This window comes from Rhinopithecus bieti, unplaced genomic scaffold, assembly GCF_001698545.2.
Source record: "Rhinopithecus bieti isolate Rb0 unplaced genomic scaffold, ASM169854v2 scaffold_44159, whole genome shotgun sequence".
Classification (NCBI taxonomy): domain Eukaryota; kingdom Metazoa; phylum Chordata; class Mammalia; order Primates; family Cercopithecidae; genus Rhinopithecus; species Rhinopithecus bieti.
In genome coordinates, this window is record NW_016818573.1 from 865,997 (window position 1) to 881,364 (window position 15,368).

Below are 15,368 nucleotides of genomic sequence, written 5' to 3' on the forward strand. Positions count from 1 at the left end.
ATACATCCTCTTCATCCTCCTTTGCTCTCTTTCTTCCCTCCTGTGGCATTCTGGGAGTATCTTGGGGGTGGTGTGTGGAGGTTCCCTGGGTGACCCCTGGAGTCCTTCTGTAGACAGTCATCACCACCATGACCACCTTGAAGAAGAACCTGGCTGACGAGGATGCTGTGTCTTGCCTGGTGCTGGGCACCGAGAACAAGGAGCTCCTGGTACTTGATCCTGAGGCTTTCACCATTTTAGCCAAGGTCAGTGTCAGGTCTGACCCTGGGCACACTGGAGGCTCAGGCTACATTCTCTCCCCATGCTTCACAGTTAGTTCTGGGTGATATATATGTTCCTTGTAGAAAAATTAGAAACTAGATAAGCATAAAGAAAGATATATATCAGGCCGGGTGCGGTGGCTCAAGCCTGTAATCCCAGCACTTTGGGAGGCCGAGATGGGCGGATCACTACGTCAGGAGATCAAGACCATCCTGGCTAACACGGTGAAACCCTGTCTCTACTAAAAAAAAAATACAAAAAACTAGCCGGGCGTGGTGGCAGGCGCCTGTAGTCCCAGCTACTCAGGAGGCTGAGGCGAGAGAATGGCGTAAACCCAGGAGGCGGAGCTTGCAGTGAGCTGAGATCCGGCCACTGCACTCCAGCCTGGGCGACAGAGCAAGACTCCGTCTCAAAAAAAAAAAAAGAAAGATATATATCAAAAAATCCTGCTGCCCATGGATATGTACTATTAAAGTTGAGGCATAGGTCTTTCTAGACATTTTCATATTTAGACATAGATATATAACTTGATGTAAATACTTATCTTTATAAGAACAGGATTAGCTGGGTGTGGTGATCCATGCCTCTAACCCTAGTGCTTTGGGAGGCCAAGGCAGGAGGATGGCTTAAGCCCAAAAGTTTGAGGCTGCAGTGAGCTATGAATTGTGGCACTGCACTCCAGCCTGGGTGACAGAGTAAGACCCTGTCTCGGCCAGGCACGGTGGCTCAAGCCTGTAATCCCAGCACTTTGGGAGGCTGAGACGGGCGGATCACGAGGTCAGGAGATCGAGGCCATCCTGGCTAACACGGTGAAACCCCGTCTCTACTAAAAAATACAAAAAACTAGCCGGGCGAGGTGGCGGGCGCCTGTAGTCCCATCTACTCCGGAGGCTGAGGCAGGAGAATGGCGTGAACCCGGGGGGGGGGGGTTCGACGGCGGGGTGAGCCCGCCCCTCCCCCCCAGGGGCCACAAGCAGAAACCCGTCATAAAAAAAAAAAAAAAAAAAAAAAAGACCTTGTCTCTAAAAACAATAAGTAAATAATAAAAGCAGGAGGCTCATGTAGCATGTTCTTTTCATGTAGCAGTATATCATCGGTATCTTTCTGTATCTATAAAACCACATCAGCCTTTTGTTTTTTTTGTTCTGTTTTTTTGTTTTGAGTCACCTGTGTCACCCAGGCTGGAGTACAGTGGCTCTATCTCAGCTCACTGCAGCTTCCACCTCCCGAGTTCAAGCAATTTTCATGCCTCAGCCACCTGAGTAGCTGGGACTGCAGGCATGCACCACCACGCCAGGCTCATTTTTGTGTTTTTAGTAGAGATGGGGTTTCACCATGTTGGCCAGGCTGGTCTCAAATTCCTGACCTCAGGTGATCTCTGCATCTCAGCCTCCCAAAGTGCTGGGATTACAGGCGTGAGCCACCATGCCCAACCCCACATCAGCCTTTTTAAAGACCACACAATATCCATCATATAGACATACCATAATTTATTTATGCTGTCACCTATTGTACATTTAAATTGTTTTTCATTTTTTGCTATTAATACCAATGCTGTAGACTTTTTTACCCAAATATCCTTGCATGCTTCTTTGTTTGTTTTTGAGACAGTCTTGCTCTCTTGTCCAGGCTGAAGTGCTGTGGTACAATCTCAGCTTACTGCCACCTGTGCCACCTGGGCTCAAGCAGTCCTCTCACCTCAGTCTCTCATCTGTGGGACCACCACGCCCAGCTAAGTTTTGTACTTTTGGTAGAGACAAAGTTTTGCCATGTTGGACAGGCTGGTCTTGAACTCCTGAGCTCAAGCGATCCAAAGTGTTGGGATTACAGGCGTGGGCCACCATACCCAGCTGCATGGTTGTTTAAGTACAGCATTAGGATGCAGTCCTAGAAGTGGCATTGTTTAGTCAAAAGGCACAGACAAGGCCGGGCGCGGTGGCTCACGCCTGTAATCCCAGCACTTTGGGAGGCCGAGGCAGGAGGATCATGAGGTCAGGAGATCGAGACCATCCTGGCTAATACGGTGAAACCCCGTCTCTACTAAAAACTACAAAAAATTAGCCAGGCATGGTGGCAAGCACCTGTATACAGTCCCAGCTACTCGGGAGGCTGAAGCAGGAGAATGGTGTGAACCCAGGAGGCGGAGCTTGCAATGAGCCGAGATTGTGCCACTGCACTCCAGCCTGGGCGACAGAGCAAGACTCTGTCTCAAAATAAATAAATAAATAAAAGACACAGACTAAAAGGCTTTTGCTAAATGTTGCCCCAAGTTTCCCTCCGGAAAAACTGTTTGAGTTTAAACTGGGTGTGAGGGAGGAGATTGGGACTTTAGACCAGGCACTCACTCAGAGGAGTTACTGACAGGGCAGGGAGGGATGGGGGCTCCAGAGAAATTGGAGTGTTTGCACCTCTTTGCAGATGAGCCTTCCCAGCGTCCCTGTCTTCCTAGAGGTTTCCGGCCAGTTTGATGTTGAGTTCCGGCTTGCCGCAGCCTGCCGCAATGGAAACATCTATATTCTGAGAAGGTAGCCACAACCATGGTCTCCGGGGCCGGTAGGAACATCTCAGAAAGCTGGTGGCTTCAGAGGCTTGCAAGATGAGAGTGGGCTTTAAGGCTGGAATTTGGAAATGCAAAGAGCTGAGAACTTCATAAAGGAGGCTGAGCCCACAAGCCCAGGGAAGATAGCTGGAGGCTTGTGAGATAGGGGCTGGCACAGTGAGAGACTAGCCTGGGTGGCTATAGTACGGGAGTGATCAGAGATGAGAGGATAGGCTGGGCGCGGTGGCTCACACCCGTAATCCCAGCACTTTGGGAGGCCAAGGCAAGTGGATCACCTGAGGTCAGGAGTTTAAGACCAGCCTGGCCAACATGGTGAAACCCTGTCTCTACTAAAAATACAAAATTAGCTGGGCGTGGTGGCGCACGCCTCTAGCCCCAGCTATTTGGGAGGCCGAGTTAGGAGAATTGGTTGAACCCGGGAGGTGGAGGTTACAGTGAGCCAAGATCGCACCACTGCACTTCAGCCTGGTTAATAGAGCGAGACTCAAAAAAAAAAAAAAAAAAAAAAAAAAAAAAGGACCAGGCGTGTTGGCTCACGCCTGTAATCCCAGCTCTTTGGGAGGCCGAGGCGGGCGGATCACGAGGTCAGGAGATCGAGACCATCCTGGCTAACACAGTGAAACCCTGTCTCTACTAAAAATAAAAAAAATTAGCCAGGCGTGGTGGCAGGCGCCTGTTGTCCCAGCTACTCAGGAGGCTGAGTCAGGAGAATGGCATGAACCTGGGAGGTGGAGCTTGCGGTGAGCACTGCACTCCAGCCTGGGTGACAAAGCGAGACTCCGTGTCAAAAGAAAAAAGAAAAGAAGCCGGGCGCAGTGGCTGAAGCCTGTAATCCCAGCACTTTGGGAGGCTGAGACGGTTGCGGATCCGGAGGTCAGCGGAATCGAAGACCATCCTGGCCTAACACGGTGATGAAACCCCGTCTCTTTACTAAAATACAAAAAACTAGCCGGGCGAGCGTGGTGGGGCCTGTAGCTCCCAGCTACTCCGGAGGCTGAGCAGGAGAATTGGCTGTAAACCTGGCTAGCGGAGGCTTCAGCTGAGCTGAGATCCGGCCACTGCCCTCCAGAGCCGGGTGACAGAGCAGACTCCGTCTCAAAAAAAAAAAAAAAAAGTAAAGAAAACAGATGGGAAGAAATAAAAAAAAAAATGTCCCATATTTGTTACTTTCCAGGGTACATGACATGACACTTGTTTATGCATTAGTTTAATATTCCATATAACATGCTTTTTTTTTTTTTTCTTTTTTTGGAAACAGAGTCTTACTTTGTCACCCAGGTTGGAGTGCAGTGGCACAATCTCGGCTCACTGCAACCTCCACCTCCCAGGTTCAAGCGATTCTCCTGTCTCAGCCTCCTGAGTAGCTGGGACTACAGGTGTGCGCCACCACACCTGGCTAATTTTTGAATTTTTAGTAGGGATGGGGTTTCACCACATTGGCCAGGCTGGTCTTGAATGCCTGACCTCGTGATCCACCCACCTTGGCCTCCCAAAGTGCTGGGATTACAGGCATGAGCCACCACGCCCAGTCTAAAATGCATTTTTTTAATTCAATAAATATTTATTGAGCACCTACTATGCATTATGCAGTGTGTGGTATTAGGGATATATTGATGAACAAGATAAATATGGTCCCTGTCCTCATGGGGAAGACAGATATATTAAAGTGAAGAAACCAAGATATTCCTACAAATTGGATGAGTGCTATGGAGAAAACATACAAGCTCAGTGGGGAAAAATAATGCATAAAGGTGATCAGGAACACCTCTCTGTGGAGGTGGCTTGAAGGTTAAGATGGAACCAGTTGTTGAGAAAGTGGGGAAGAGTGTTGTAGGCCAACTCAAAGCGGGAAAGACATTGGCGTGTGCTTCTCGAATAGGGAGGAGCTAACTGTACTTTCTGGAAAGGGAAACTAAAATTCAGAGGCCAGTAAACTAAAAACTACATTGACACAGGGCAAAGCTCTTCATCCTTTTCTCATAATAAAGTGCCTAAGTCCACTTGTCCTGACTAGTGCAGCCAAAGGTAAACTCACTGAAAACTCTGTTAAATGCCAGATGATCATACCAGCCACTATAGTGAAGGTGGGAGAAGACACACTTGATCTTTTCCAAGACCACACATTTACTAAGGTGGCAGAGGTGGAAATAATCCCAGGGTCATATGCTTTGGGGCCAGTGTTCCTCCCAGGTGAGTCCATGGGGTTTAGAAAGAGGAGGGTCAGCCATGGAAGTGGAGACGATTTCTCTGGGGCCGGACAGTGTGTCGTTTATTCCACAGAGACTCCAAGCACCCCAAGTACTGCATCGAGCTGAGCGCCCAGCCTGTGGGACTTATCCGGGTACACAAGGTCCTAGTGGTGGGCAGTACCCAAGACAGCCTGCACGGCTTCACCCACAAGGTGCGGCCCCCAGCAAACAGCAGCCCCTCCATGCCTATGTCCCCAACGCCCCCTTGGCAAGGAAGCCCTCTGGCTTCCCCACCCCAGAAACTCTTCTTTCCACTGTAAGCCCTGAGCCCTCCACAGACACTGGCTGTTCCCTGCCAGGGGAAGAAGCTGTGGACAGTGCAGATGCCTGCAGCCATCCTGACCATGAACCTCCTGGAGCAGCATTCCCGGGGCCTGCAGGCCGTCATGGCTGGGCTGGCCAATGGAGAGGTCCGCATTTATCGCGACAAGGCCCTGCTCAACGTCATCCACACCCCGGTGAGCCCCATCTGTGGCATCTGCTGCTCACTCCTCCTTGCCCTGGTGTCACCTCCGGGGCTTCTTAGCTGCCTCTCCCGATCACACATTGATGCATTTCAAAAACATTTGTTGAGGCCAGGCGCAGTGGCTCACACCTGTAATCCCAGCACTTTGGGAGGCCAAGGTGGGCAGATCACCTGAGGTCAGGAGTTCAAAACCAGCCTGGCCAACATGGCATAACCCTCTTGCTACTGAAAATACAAAGATTAACTGGGCATGGTGGCACGTACCTGTAATCCCAGCTACTCAGGAGGCTGAGGCAGGAGAATCGCTTGAACTTGGGAGGCAGAGGTTGCAGTGAGCCGAGATCACATCATGGCACTCCAGCCTGGACAACAGAGCGAGACTCCATCTTAAAAAAAAAATGTGTTGAGCACCTCATATGTACAAGTCACCATACTGGTAGGGGTGAGAGGGTGTAATATGATGACTAAGTCCTTGTTTTCAGAAGGCTTACAGTCTAAGGTAACAGCCAGCCAGAGACACAGCAAATTTAAAAGCAGGGCGGACTGAAGCAGAGCAAAGTGCTAAAAAGCTCAGAGGGGGCTGAGTGACAAGGGTGGGGGGGTGAGATAAATGGGGATGGACTCCATGGGACACTTCACAGAACAAGTGACAGTTCAGCTGGGCCTCAAAACAGTTTGTCAGGTGGATAAATGGAGGAAGAACATTCTGCACAGAGAATAGCATGAATAAAGCCTGAGAAGTATGAAGGCTCTTGATTAAGGGATCCAGGTCATTTGATGAGTTTGGACCAGAGGTTTTCAGACTCTAAGTTGTGAATCATTAAATCAGTTTAGTGGATCACAACCAGCAACATTTAAAAAAATAGAATAGTAAATTCAAAGTATGTCACAAGTGAGGGCCGGGCACACTGTCCCATGCCTGTAATCCCAGCACTTTGGAAGGCCGAGGCAGGTGATCACAGTTCTAGAACAGCCTGGCCAACATGGTGAAACCCCGTCTCTACTAAAAATAAACAAATTAGCCAGGTGTGATGGCACACACCTGTAATCCCAGCTACTTGGGAGGCTGAGGCAGAAGAATCACTTGAACAATGGAAGGCGAAGGTTGGAGTGAACTGAGATCGCACCACTGCACTCCAGCCTGGGCCACAGAGCAAGACTCTGTCTCAAAACAAAAAAACAAAACAACAACAAAAATAAATAATTACAAATGCAAATACAAAAATTAGCCAAGCATGGCAGTGCACGCCTATAATCGCAGCTACTGGGAAGGCTGAGGCAGAATCACTTGAACCCAGGAGGCGGAGGTTGCAGTAAGCTGGAGATTGTGCCACTGCACTCCAGCCTGGGCAATGAAGTGAGACTCTGTCTCAAAAAAAAAGTATGTCACAAGTGAAACTGTGTGTGTACATGTGTGCACCTGTGTGTGTAAATTGTCCCGTGTCACAATATAAAATTTGCAAACAACTGGCTTGGGCCATAGGTGCTGGGAGGGCTGGTGGTATGCTGGTTGAAAGAAGGGTCAAGAGGAGAGAACTGACAGAAAAGGCTGGTTGGAGTCAAATGTTGAAGGCCTTCAGTGTCCTAACAAAGAGGACAAAAGCCATTGGAGGTTTTCTAGCAGAGATCAGACATATTTGTGTTTTTGAAAGGTAGCAAAGGCAGCATTGTGAAGGACAGACTGGGGAGAAAGACCTGAAAGACGAGTCTGGGAGACCTATTTGGAGGCTGACTGCAAAAGTGAGGGCCAGTGATATTTAGTCTAGAACTGAGGTAGTGAGATTGGAGTGGAGATGAGAAATATAGGAAATATTTCAGAAGCAGTGATGCCCCAGGCCTATCTCTTATCACTTCTCACCTATTACATCTGGGGCCTCCCCTAGCCATCCCCTGTCTTGCTTGCCTCTTCAAGATATTTCCCCAGCTAAACTCTGACGTCTCCACATAGGATGCAGTGACCAGTCTTTGCTTTGGCCGCTACGGGCGGGAGGACAACACCCTCATCATGACCACTCGAGGTGAGTGGAGTCAGACCTGGCAAGGGCTTTGGAGGTGGGAGTGAAGGGACAGGGCTGCTTCTGGGGAAAGAGGAGAAGGTGGGTATGAAGCATGGGTGGACCTGGGTGTGGAAAGCAAGGCCTACAGATGTGTCCTCCTGGAGCTAGGCCTCCACCGGGAAAGCCCAGGGGCTGGGTCCTGGGCTGGATTCAATCTCTCTAGTTCACCCAGGACGCCCAGGCATTGTGCCTGCCACAATGCCAGGAACATCACAGTACTCCACAAATAACTGCTAAGCGGATTAATGGATTAATGATGGGAGACTATTAAGATGCAGTTCATTACTTCCAGAAATAGTCTCATCTGGAAGACAGATGTGTACAGAAGCAACTCTATAGGAGGCAGATTGTTTGGGGAAGAAAGAATGGGAATGTGGGTAGAAGTAGGGAGGACAAATCCATTTCCACTGTTCATTTCCCTAGGTGGTGGCCTGATCATCAAGATCCTGAAGCGTACAGCAGTGTTTGTAGAGGGAGGAGGTGAGGTGGGTCCCCCACCAGCCCAGGCCATGAAACTCAACGTGCCCCGAAAGACCCGGCTTTACGTGGATCAGACACTGCGAGAGCGGGAGGCTGGCACCGGTGAGACTCAGACTGGGTCCTTTCCCTTCTTCCTCCTCCATTGCTCCTACACAGCAAAGCTGGGGGAGTGCTGCCTGTGTAGTGGGAGGAGATCTCGGCCAACTAGGCAGGTCATTCACCTCTGGAAATCCAGGGACAGCCTAGGAGGTACATCTTGCCTGCAAATCACTGTTCCTCGGGCCGGAAGGTGCTGTGGGTGATAGCAAGAACCCTTAGAATTCAGGGAAGGGAACAGTCACTTCCAAATGCAGGAATTCTCATGAGGAAAGTAGAATTTTGGCTGGGTATGGTGGCTCATGCCTGTAATCCCAGCACTTACAGAGAGTCAGAGGTGGGGGGACGGCATGAGTCCAGGAGTTTAAGACCTACTTGGGTAACATAATGATACTTCTTTCCCCTCCCCCCCAAAAAAAAGAGAGAGAGAGAAAAGTAGAATTTGACCAGTGTCTTCTTGTCCAGTTTTTCCTGCCCACTTGTTTATTTGTTCATTCATTCATTCACTCATTCAGTACCTATGATTATGCCAGGCCTTGTGCCAGGTGCCTTGAATTAGAATAGTCCCCACCTTGGGCCGGGTGTGGTGGCTCACGCCTGTAATTCCACCACTTTGGGAGGCCGAGACGGGCAGATCATGAGGTCAGGAGTTCAAGACCAGCCTGGCCAATACGGTGAAACCCCATCTCTACTAAAAATACAAAAATTAGCCTGGCGTGTTGGTGTGCATCTATAGTCCCAGCTACTTGGGAGGCTGAGGCAGAAGAATCGCTTGAACCCAGGGGGTGGAGGTTGCCGTGAGCCAAGATCGTGCCACTGCACTCCAGCCTAGGCAACAGAGCGAGACTCTATCTCAAAAAAAAAAAAAAAGAAAGAAAAACAAGAATAGTCCCTACCTTAGGAACTCAGGAAGGGGCCAACTTCGTGATCAGGTGTAGAAGGGGTTTCTGCAAAGAGCTTTTGGAGCACACAGAGGGAGTAAGGACTTCTGCCTGGGAAGCTTGGGAAGGGCTTCAGAGCGAGGTGACTTTGGGCTTCACCCTAAAAGATGATTGCCAGACCCCCCAGACAGGGCAGAGCAGGGTAATGTAGGCAGAGGCACAGGGCGTTGACCTGGATTCAAGAAAGCAGGTTCAGTTCAGTGGCTCACGCCTGTAATCCCAGCTCTTTGGGAGGCCGAGGCAGGCGGATCACCTGAGGTCAAGAGTTTGTGACCAGCCTGGCCAACATAGTGAAACCCCCTTGCTACTAAAAATACAAAAATTAGCTGGGCGTGGTGGCATGCGCCTGTAATGTCCTGAGGCAGGAGAATCACTTGAACCCAGGAGGCAAAGGTTGCAGTAAACCAAGATCACACCACTGCACTCCAGCCTGGGCGACAAGAGCAAGACTCCATCTCAAAGAAAAAGAAGATGTACAAAGTCTAATAAAATTGTAAAACTCTTCAAGAACAGAAAAGACCACCTTCAAGAATGCTTAAGTGGAGAGATTTACCAAGTTGCAGGATGGGAAGACCTAATGCTGTAAAGCTTTAAGTTGCAGTTAAAATCCCAGTGGGGTTTGTTTTAAGGACCTGGCCAGTTGATTCAAAGAGTAAACCTAAGAAGATCGGGGAAAATAAGAGTGAGGGGACTTACCCTATCAGGTAGCAAAATGAACTCAAGCTGTGGGAATCAGAAGCTGTGGTGTGGATGTAGAAATAGAATGGAGATTGGGGCAGGATTAGGAAGTCCAGAAACTGACCCTAACATGTGGAAAGTCAGAGTGTATGAAAGGTGTCATTTTGAATTGGCAGGGAAATGTGAGACTGTCCAAAAACACACAATCAGGACAACTTGCTTCTAGAAAAGAAAATTAGACCTTTTCGGCCAGGCACAGTAGCTTATGCCTGTAATCCCAGCACTTTGGGAGGCCAAGGTGGGCGGATCACCAGAGGTCAGGAGTTCGAGACCAGCTGACCAACATGGTGAAACCCCATCTCTACTAAATACAAAAAATTAGCCAGGCTTGGTGGCGCATGCCTGTAATTCCAGCTACTTGGGAGGCTGAGGCAGGAGAATTGCTTGAACCCGGCAGGCAGAGGTTGCAGTGACCTGAGATCGTGTCATTGCACTCCAGCCTGGGCAACAAGAGTGAAACTCCATCTCAAAAAAAAAAAGGAAGAAAATCAGACCTTTTCTTTATATCGGCCACAAAATTAGTTCTGGATAGATTAAAATAAATTGTAAAAGTACTGGAGAAAAAGGGCATAAAACGTGAAACTCGGAATAGCAGAAGCCACCTCACACCCATGGAAGAGCGAGGCCAGCCTGGGGGACCGGGGTGCCCAGTCTGGAAGAGGAGGGACAGTGGGGTGGGCGTGGGGTGGGCCCTGGAGGCAGCTTAGGGAAGAGTCATGTGATCCTGCAAACGGTGAGATGTGAGGGGTGGACCTAGGTGACTTGAAGGACAGGGAGGCAGTGATGGAGGCAGGACCATGAGGCTGGTTTCCGCAGCATTGGGCCTGAGGTGTTGATGGGACTTCCCCGTGGAGATGAGCAGGAGGCAGGCGCGGGTGCTCACTAAGCTGCTGGAGACACATGCACAATATCGAGCGTGGACACTGAGGACTCAGGAGGAATGTGGGGCCTGCCCTCAGGAGCTCGTGGCTGTTCCTCTTTGTGGTGGTCGGAGCTGTGGCAGGACACGGATTGTCTGGGGGAGGAAGATGGAGGATGAGAAGAGGACCGTGGACCAGACTCAGGAGAACACCAGCCTCTAGGGCCAGACAGAGGAGCCAGCGAAGGAGCTAGACAGTGCGGGCAGGGAGGTGGTAAGAGAGTGAGAAGAGGCAGGGCAAGGCCACAGCATCCAGTTTTGCCAGAAGGCTGGGCTCTTTCCCACCTCTCCAGCTCCTGCAGCACCCTCCTCTTGCACCCTTCCCACACCAGCCTGAGCAGGAGTGCCCTGTTGCTGCCTCCTCCCTGCCACCCCCACATCCACCGTTAGCCTCTGGGACCCTTCTCCACAGCCATGCACCGGGCCTTCCAGACAGATCTATACCTGCTGCGCCTGCGGGCTGCCCGTGCCTACCTGCAGGCCCTCGAGTCCAGCCTGAGCCCCGTGTCCGCGACAGCCCGAGAACCACTCAAGCTGCATGCTGTGGTGAGCATCTGGGTGAGGGCAGAGTCAGGGCCAGAGGGGCAGAGGCCAGGGTGCGCGGGAACCCCTCTGCCACACAGCTAAGCCCCAGAGCCAGTTCCAAGCCAACTCAGCCCGTGCTCCCCATCACCTTCCCGCAGACCTGGGGACGAGTCTCATGTCCTCCTTGGTGAGAGCAGCCTCACCTTCCCACCCTCCTGTGCCACCTCTCTCCTCGGCTGGTCATGCCGAGGGTCCAGCTCAGGCCCACAGGGTAGTCACATTGGGATATTTCTTCCCAAGAACCTGATGGGATCCTTACACCTATGGTACAGGGAAGGAGGCTGTCACTTTGGTAACCGTGGGCAGCCCAACGTGTTAGGACTGCTGGGTACAGGGAAGGGGCCATCCCGGCCTCACCCGCAAGCACCGAGACCAGCACGGGCACAAGGAGGAGCCCGCAAGGCTCAGGCGGAAATGAGCTTAGGGTCAGCAGGGCTCTGACCAGCTCTAAATGTGTCCCTGAGGTGTGGCATCTGAGCCAGCCAGGTTCTGAGTTCTCTTTTCCTAAAGAGTGGATAGATGCAGAGGAGGAAGAGGCTACAAGGCAACTCGGGGGAAGCGGGAGAAAAATGAACGGTCAAGGCTACCCTAGGATGAAAGTGGGAGGTGGGACAGGCAGGGGGCAGGGGTGAGGGGCTCAGGGTGAGGGTCGGGGCCTGCAGTCCCAGGCCAGCTCTGCCTCTGACTTGCCGCCTGGCCTCCCTCAGGCTCTCACCCTCTCTAGCCTCTTCTGATCCCTCTGCCCCTTCTGGTCTTCTGTGTCTGCTGGGAGGCAGATTGAGTAGGAGGAAGGAAGGCAGAGCACACTGTACTCCGTGTCCAAGGCTGCTAGGTCCTAAGGGCTTTCTCCACCCACCTGCTCCATAGGTTCAGGGCCTTGGCCCCACCTTTAAGCTCACACTTCACCTGCAGAACACCTCGACAGCCCGTCCTGTCCTGGGGCTGCTGGTCTGCTGCTTGTACAACGAGGCGCTCTATTCCCTGCCCCGGGCCTTCTTCAAGGTACTGGATGCTCCTCACTTAGATATGGAGTGGAAAAGGCCAGGGCAGGGGCCTGATGAGATGCCCACAGAGCCCCGCCAGGTCAGGGTCAGAGCATGTGGGTGGCTGCCAGCTGGCCAGCAAACCTATTCTCCCACCACAGACCAGGCCAAGGCCCCAGCCTCTGGAGGGAGCCCCAAGCCCCACCTCTGCTGCTTTTCTTGCAGCCTGTGAGGGGTCTCCAGGAGCCATACCAAAGGTGCTGGGAAAACTGCCAGAGCCTGAGCCCCACCTACACCTCCCAGAAGCCTTTTGGGGGCTGGGAGACCCCAGAGCCCACCCTGCTGCCCAGCTACTCCTGCAACAGGAACAGGAGCCTCTGTGCCTCAAGGAGCATCGCCCACAGAGGGAAGGGCCTGGTTTTCTCCTAGGGCCCAGGTCTGACCCCAAGTTGGGAGGACCAGACTGCGAAAGACTGGAATATGCAGTAAACAGCCCCAGACTGGGCGGGAGTCCAGAGGTCTAGGTTTCATCACTCACCATGTGGCCCGGGGCCATTCACTTCCTCACCACACCTGCATCCTCCTCCACCCAGCAGTTGTCTTGCCCACCTTGCAGGGGTGCTGAGGCTTAGCAGAGACTGGGCTTGAATGCACTTGGGAATGTGCCAAACACTGTCACAAGGGCTGGTTTCCTTACTTCTTTGTCCCCACACTTAGGTACCCTTGCTGGTGCCTGGGTTCAACTACCCCCTGGAGACCTTTGTGGAGAGTCTCAGTAACAAGGGCATCTCAGACATCATAAAGGTAGGCCCCACACTTGTACCATGTGGAAGGTGAGCGGGACCCTGGGGAGGACAGTAAGGGTGAGTGCCAACACAGCCCTTGGGGGGCTACCGGGTGGGGGTGGGGGTATCTGCACAGTGGAGCCCTATGGCCTGTTATTAGGGCCAGCGCAGACCCTAATGGCAAGGGGTCAGGGGTGTATGCCCCCTGCTGCCATGGCCACTCCTCCATAGGTGCTGGTGCTTCGAGAAGGCCAAAGCGCACCCTTGCTGAGCGCCCATGTCAACATGCCTGGGAACGAGGGGTTGGCGGCCGCCTGAGCCCTTGGCTGCTTTGAAAGCCCCTGTACAATCAGCCAGGGAGAACTGGGCAAGTTCAGTGGCCCCAGGCCCACTCCTCACACAGCAGTGTGCTGGGGTGATACCTCGTTTCCCCTCTCCTAAGCACCCCCTTCCTCACCACCCCCACTGCTGGGCCTATAGTAGCAGGTTAGTGAGTACCCAGGAAGGCTCAACTCCTCCTCCCACAGGACCAACCAGGCATGGTCCCGCTGAGGTCCTGCTACGCCCTCCCCTCCCCAGCCCTTTTCCAGAAACCATACCGGGCTCAGAATAGAGCTCCAAAGCGGTCAAATTGAGCTGAGCAGGACAGGCCCAACCTTTCTCCACTGCCACATCCCTCATGCACATCACTTATCTCCCGCTGCAGGCCAAAATTGGGCTAGTCCTGGCCAGGGAAATCAGAAGCTCTTCTTGGGTGAGACTGAGCCTCCTGTTGCTCCCTGGAGTTCCAGAGGCTGGGCTGCAGCCCACTCAGCTTGCGGGCAAAACGTGCTCTCCTCTCTGCTTGTCAGCTGAGCAAGCCCAGGGAATAGCCCTCATCTCCCCAGGAAACTTCTCTGAAATCTTATACTTAGCCAGTCTCAGGCCTACAATGCCACAAAACGGTTGTTCAGGGAGAAGGGGGTGCAGGAGGGCAGAGGGTGCCCCGCAGGGAGCTGGTAGCTCCAGCCTCACTAGAGCTCCTAAAGATCACACAGCAGCTGCTCCTGACAGGGATGCTCATGCCCAGAAAGAAACTCCAGGAGAGGAAGGCAGAGCGAGACAGAGCAGAGCCAGGGCCAGGAGCACCAGGAGAGGTGTTTCTGGGGCTCCGGGGAAGTGCCACAGGAGGCAGAAGTCCAGAACTGCCCATCTAGTTGCCCTTCTATGTCCTGGAGCCCAAATCAGTCCTGGGTGGGAAGTTCCCAGGGCAGTGGCCACATCGTGAGAATTAGCAGGAAAGGCGGGGCCTTTCTCATCATAGCTATTTCTGAGGATGAAATGGGAGACATATGCCCAGCACCTGATGTAAATTTATGTAATGTAATACTACGTACCTACCGCTAAGAAATACATGAGCCGTGCCATGTGGACAGTAAGTGTTCATAAAGCAACGTGAAGCAAGAAACAGTGCAGGGTGCCCAGTGCACACACTAGAGAGAAATTGTGGACATTAAGCACAAGGAGAATTGGTGTCTTTCTAAAACATACTTATTTAAAAACATGTATCCACTTACTAATGTGGAATTACACAGTTTGTAACAAGAAAACAGTCTCTCCCATTCTCTAGTACAGCTCCCCTACCCAGTAGTCACTTCTAGTTCGTTCAACTATTTTTAAAATGTGTATATGACTCTTGCTTGATATATCAATCTTAGGCATTACCTATTGACTCCCTGTTGTCATACATGAGGCTTTAGCTCTCTTTTGTCAGCACCCCTCCCCCATCCCTAGTTATTAGGTTAAAAAATACTCAGATTACTATTTCTATTACTATGTGAGTTATTAACTGCGGAGCCAAGAGTTGGACTATAATTAAATTACCTTCCTTGTACTGTTTTTTAAATGGAGTTAATGAGTTGCCCTGAGTTTCTCATTTACTTTGTTTTCTGATGGGCCAATTGCTAATTCTTCCCCCACCGTCTGACAGCTCCTCTTTTTTCTAGACACTTCCCTTCATCCCCTGCTTCACTGAGGACTGTTTGTTCTCCAGGTAAATTCCCTTTGCCTCTCTCCTGGGCTAGATCCTGATTCCTGGGCCCAGTGGCTTCCTATTTCTCAGTTCACCCTCATTTGGTGAAACATATCCTCAAATACCTTCTTTAAAAAGTTGTGGCCGGCTGAGGCAGGAGAATGGCGTAAACCCGGGAGGCGGGGCTTGCAGTGAGCTGAGATCCGGCCACTGCACTCCAGCCTGGGCGACAGAGCG

General features: G+C 51.7%; 1 protein-coding gene and 1 pseudogene across 3 annotated transcripts in view; both read left to right on the forward strand.

Moving 5' to 3' along the window:
- Window positions 1–15,014, forward strand: part of BBS1 (Bardet-Biedl syndrome 1) — a 23,610-nt gene extending 8,596 nt beyond the window's left edge. The window contains exons 4-13 of one of the 2 annotated variants that reach the window (XM_017857229.1): window positions 114–245; window positions 2,680–2,786; window positions 5,102–5,222; window positions 5,370–5,528; window positions 7,485–7,554; window positions 8,017–8,175; window positions 11,180–11,313; window positions 12,220–12,354; window positions 13,053–13,139; window positions 13,352–15,014. In XM_017857229.1, the coding sequence (XP_017712718.1) occupies window positions 114–245; window positions 2,680–2,786; window positions 5,102–5,222; window positions 5,370–5,528; window positions 7,485–7,554; window positions 8,017–8,175; window positions 11,180–11,313; window positions 12,220–12,354; window positions 13,053–13,139; window positions 13,352–13,438 (1,191 nt within the window). In that variant the 3' untranslated portion in view covers window positions 13,439–15,014. Of the gene's footprint in view, window positions 1–113; window positions 246–2,679; window positions 2,787–5,101; window positions 5,223–5,369; window positions 5,529–7,484; window positions 7,555–8,016; window positions 8,176–11,179; window positions 11,314–12,219; window positions 12,355–13,052; window positions 13,188–13,351 lie in introns of those variants that run through there. The other variant, XM_017857228.1, reaches the window with a different exon arrangement.
- Window positions 13,660–15,009, forward strand: LOC108518673 (uncharacterized; annotated as a pseudogene). The gene has a single exon (XR_001882452.1). The product of XR_001882452.1 is annotated as an uncharacterized LOC108518673 (transcript).
- Window positions 15,015–15,368: the final 354 nt, after the last annotated feature.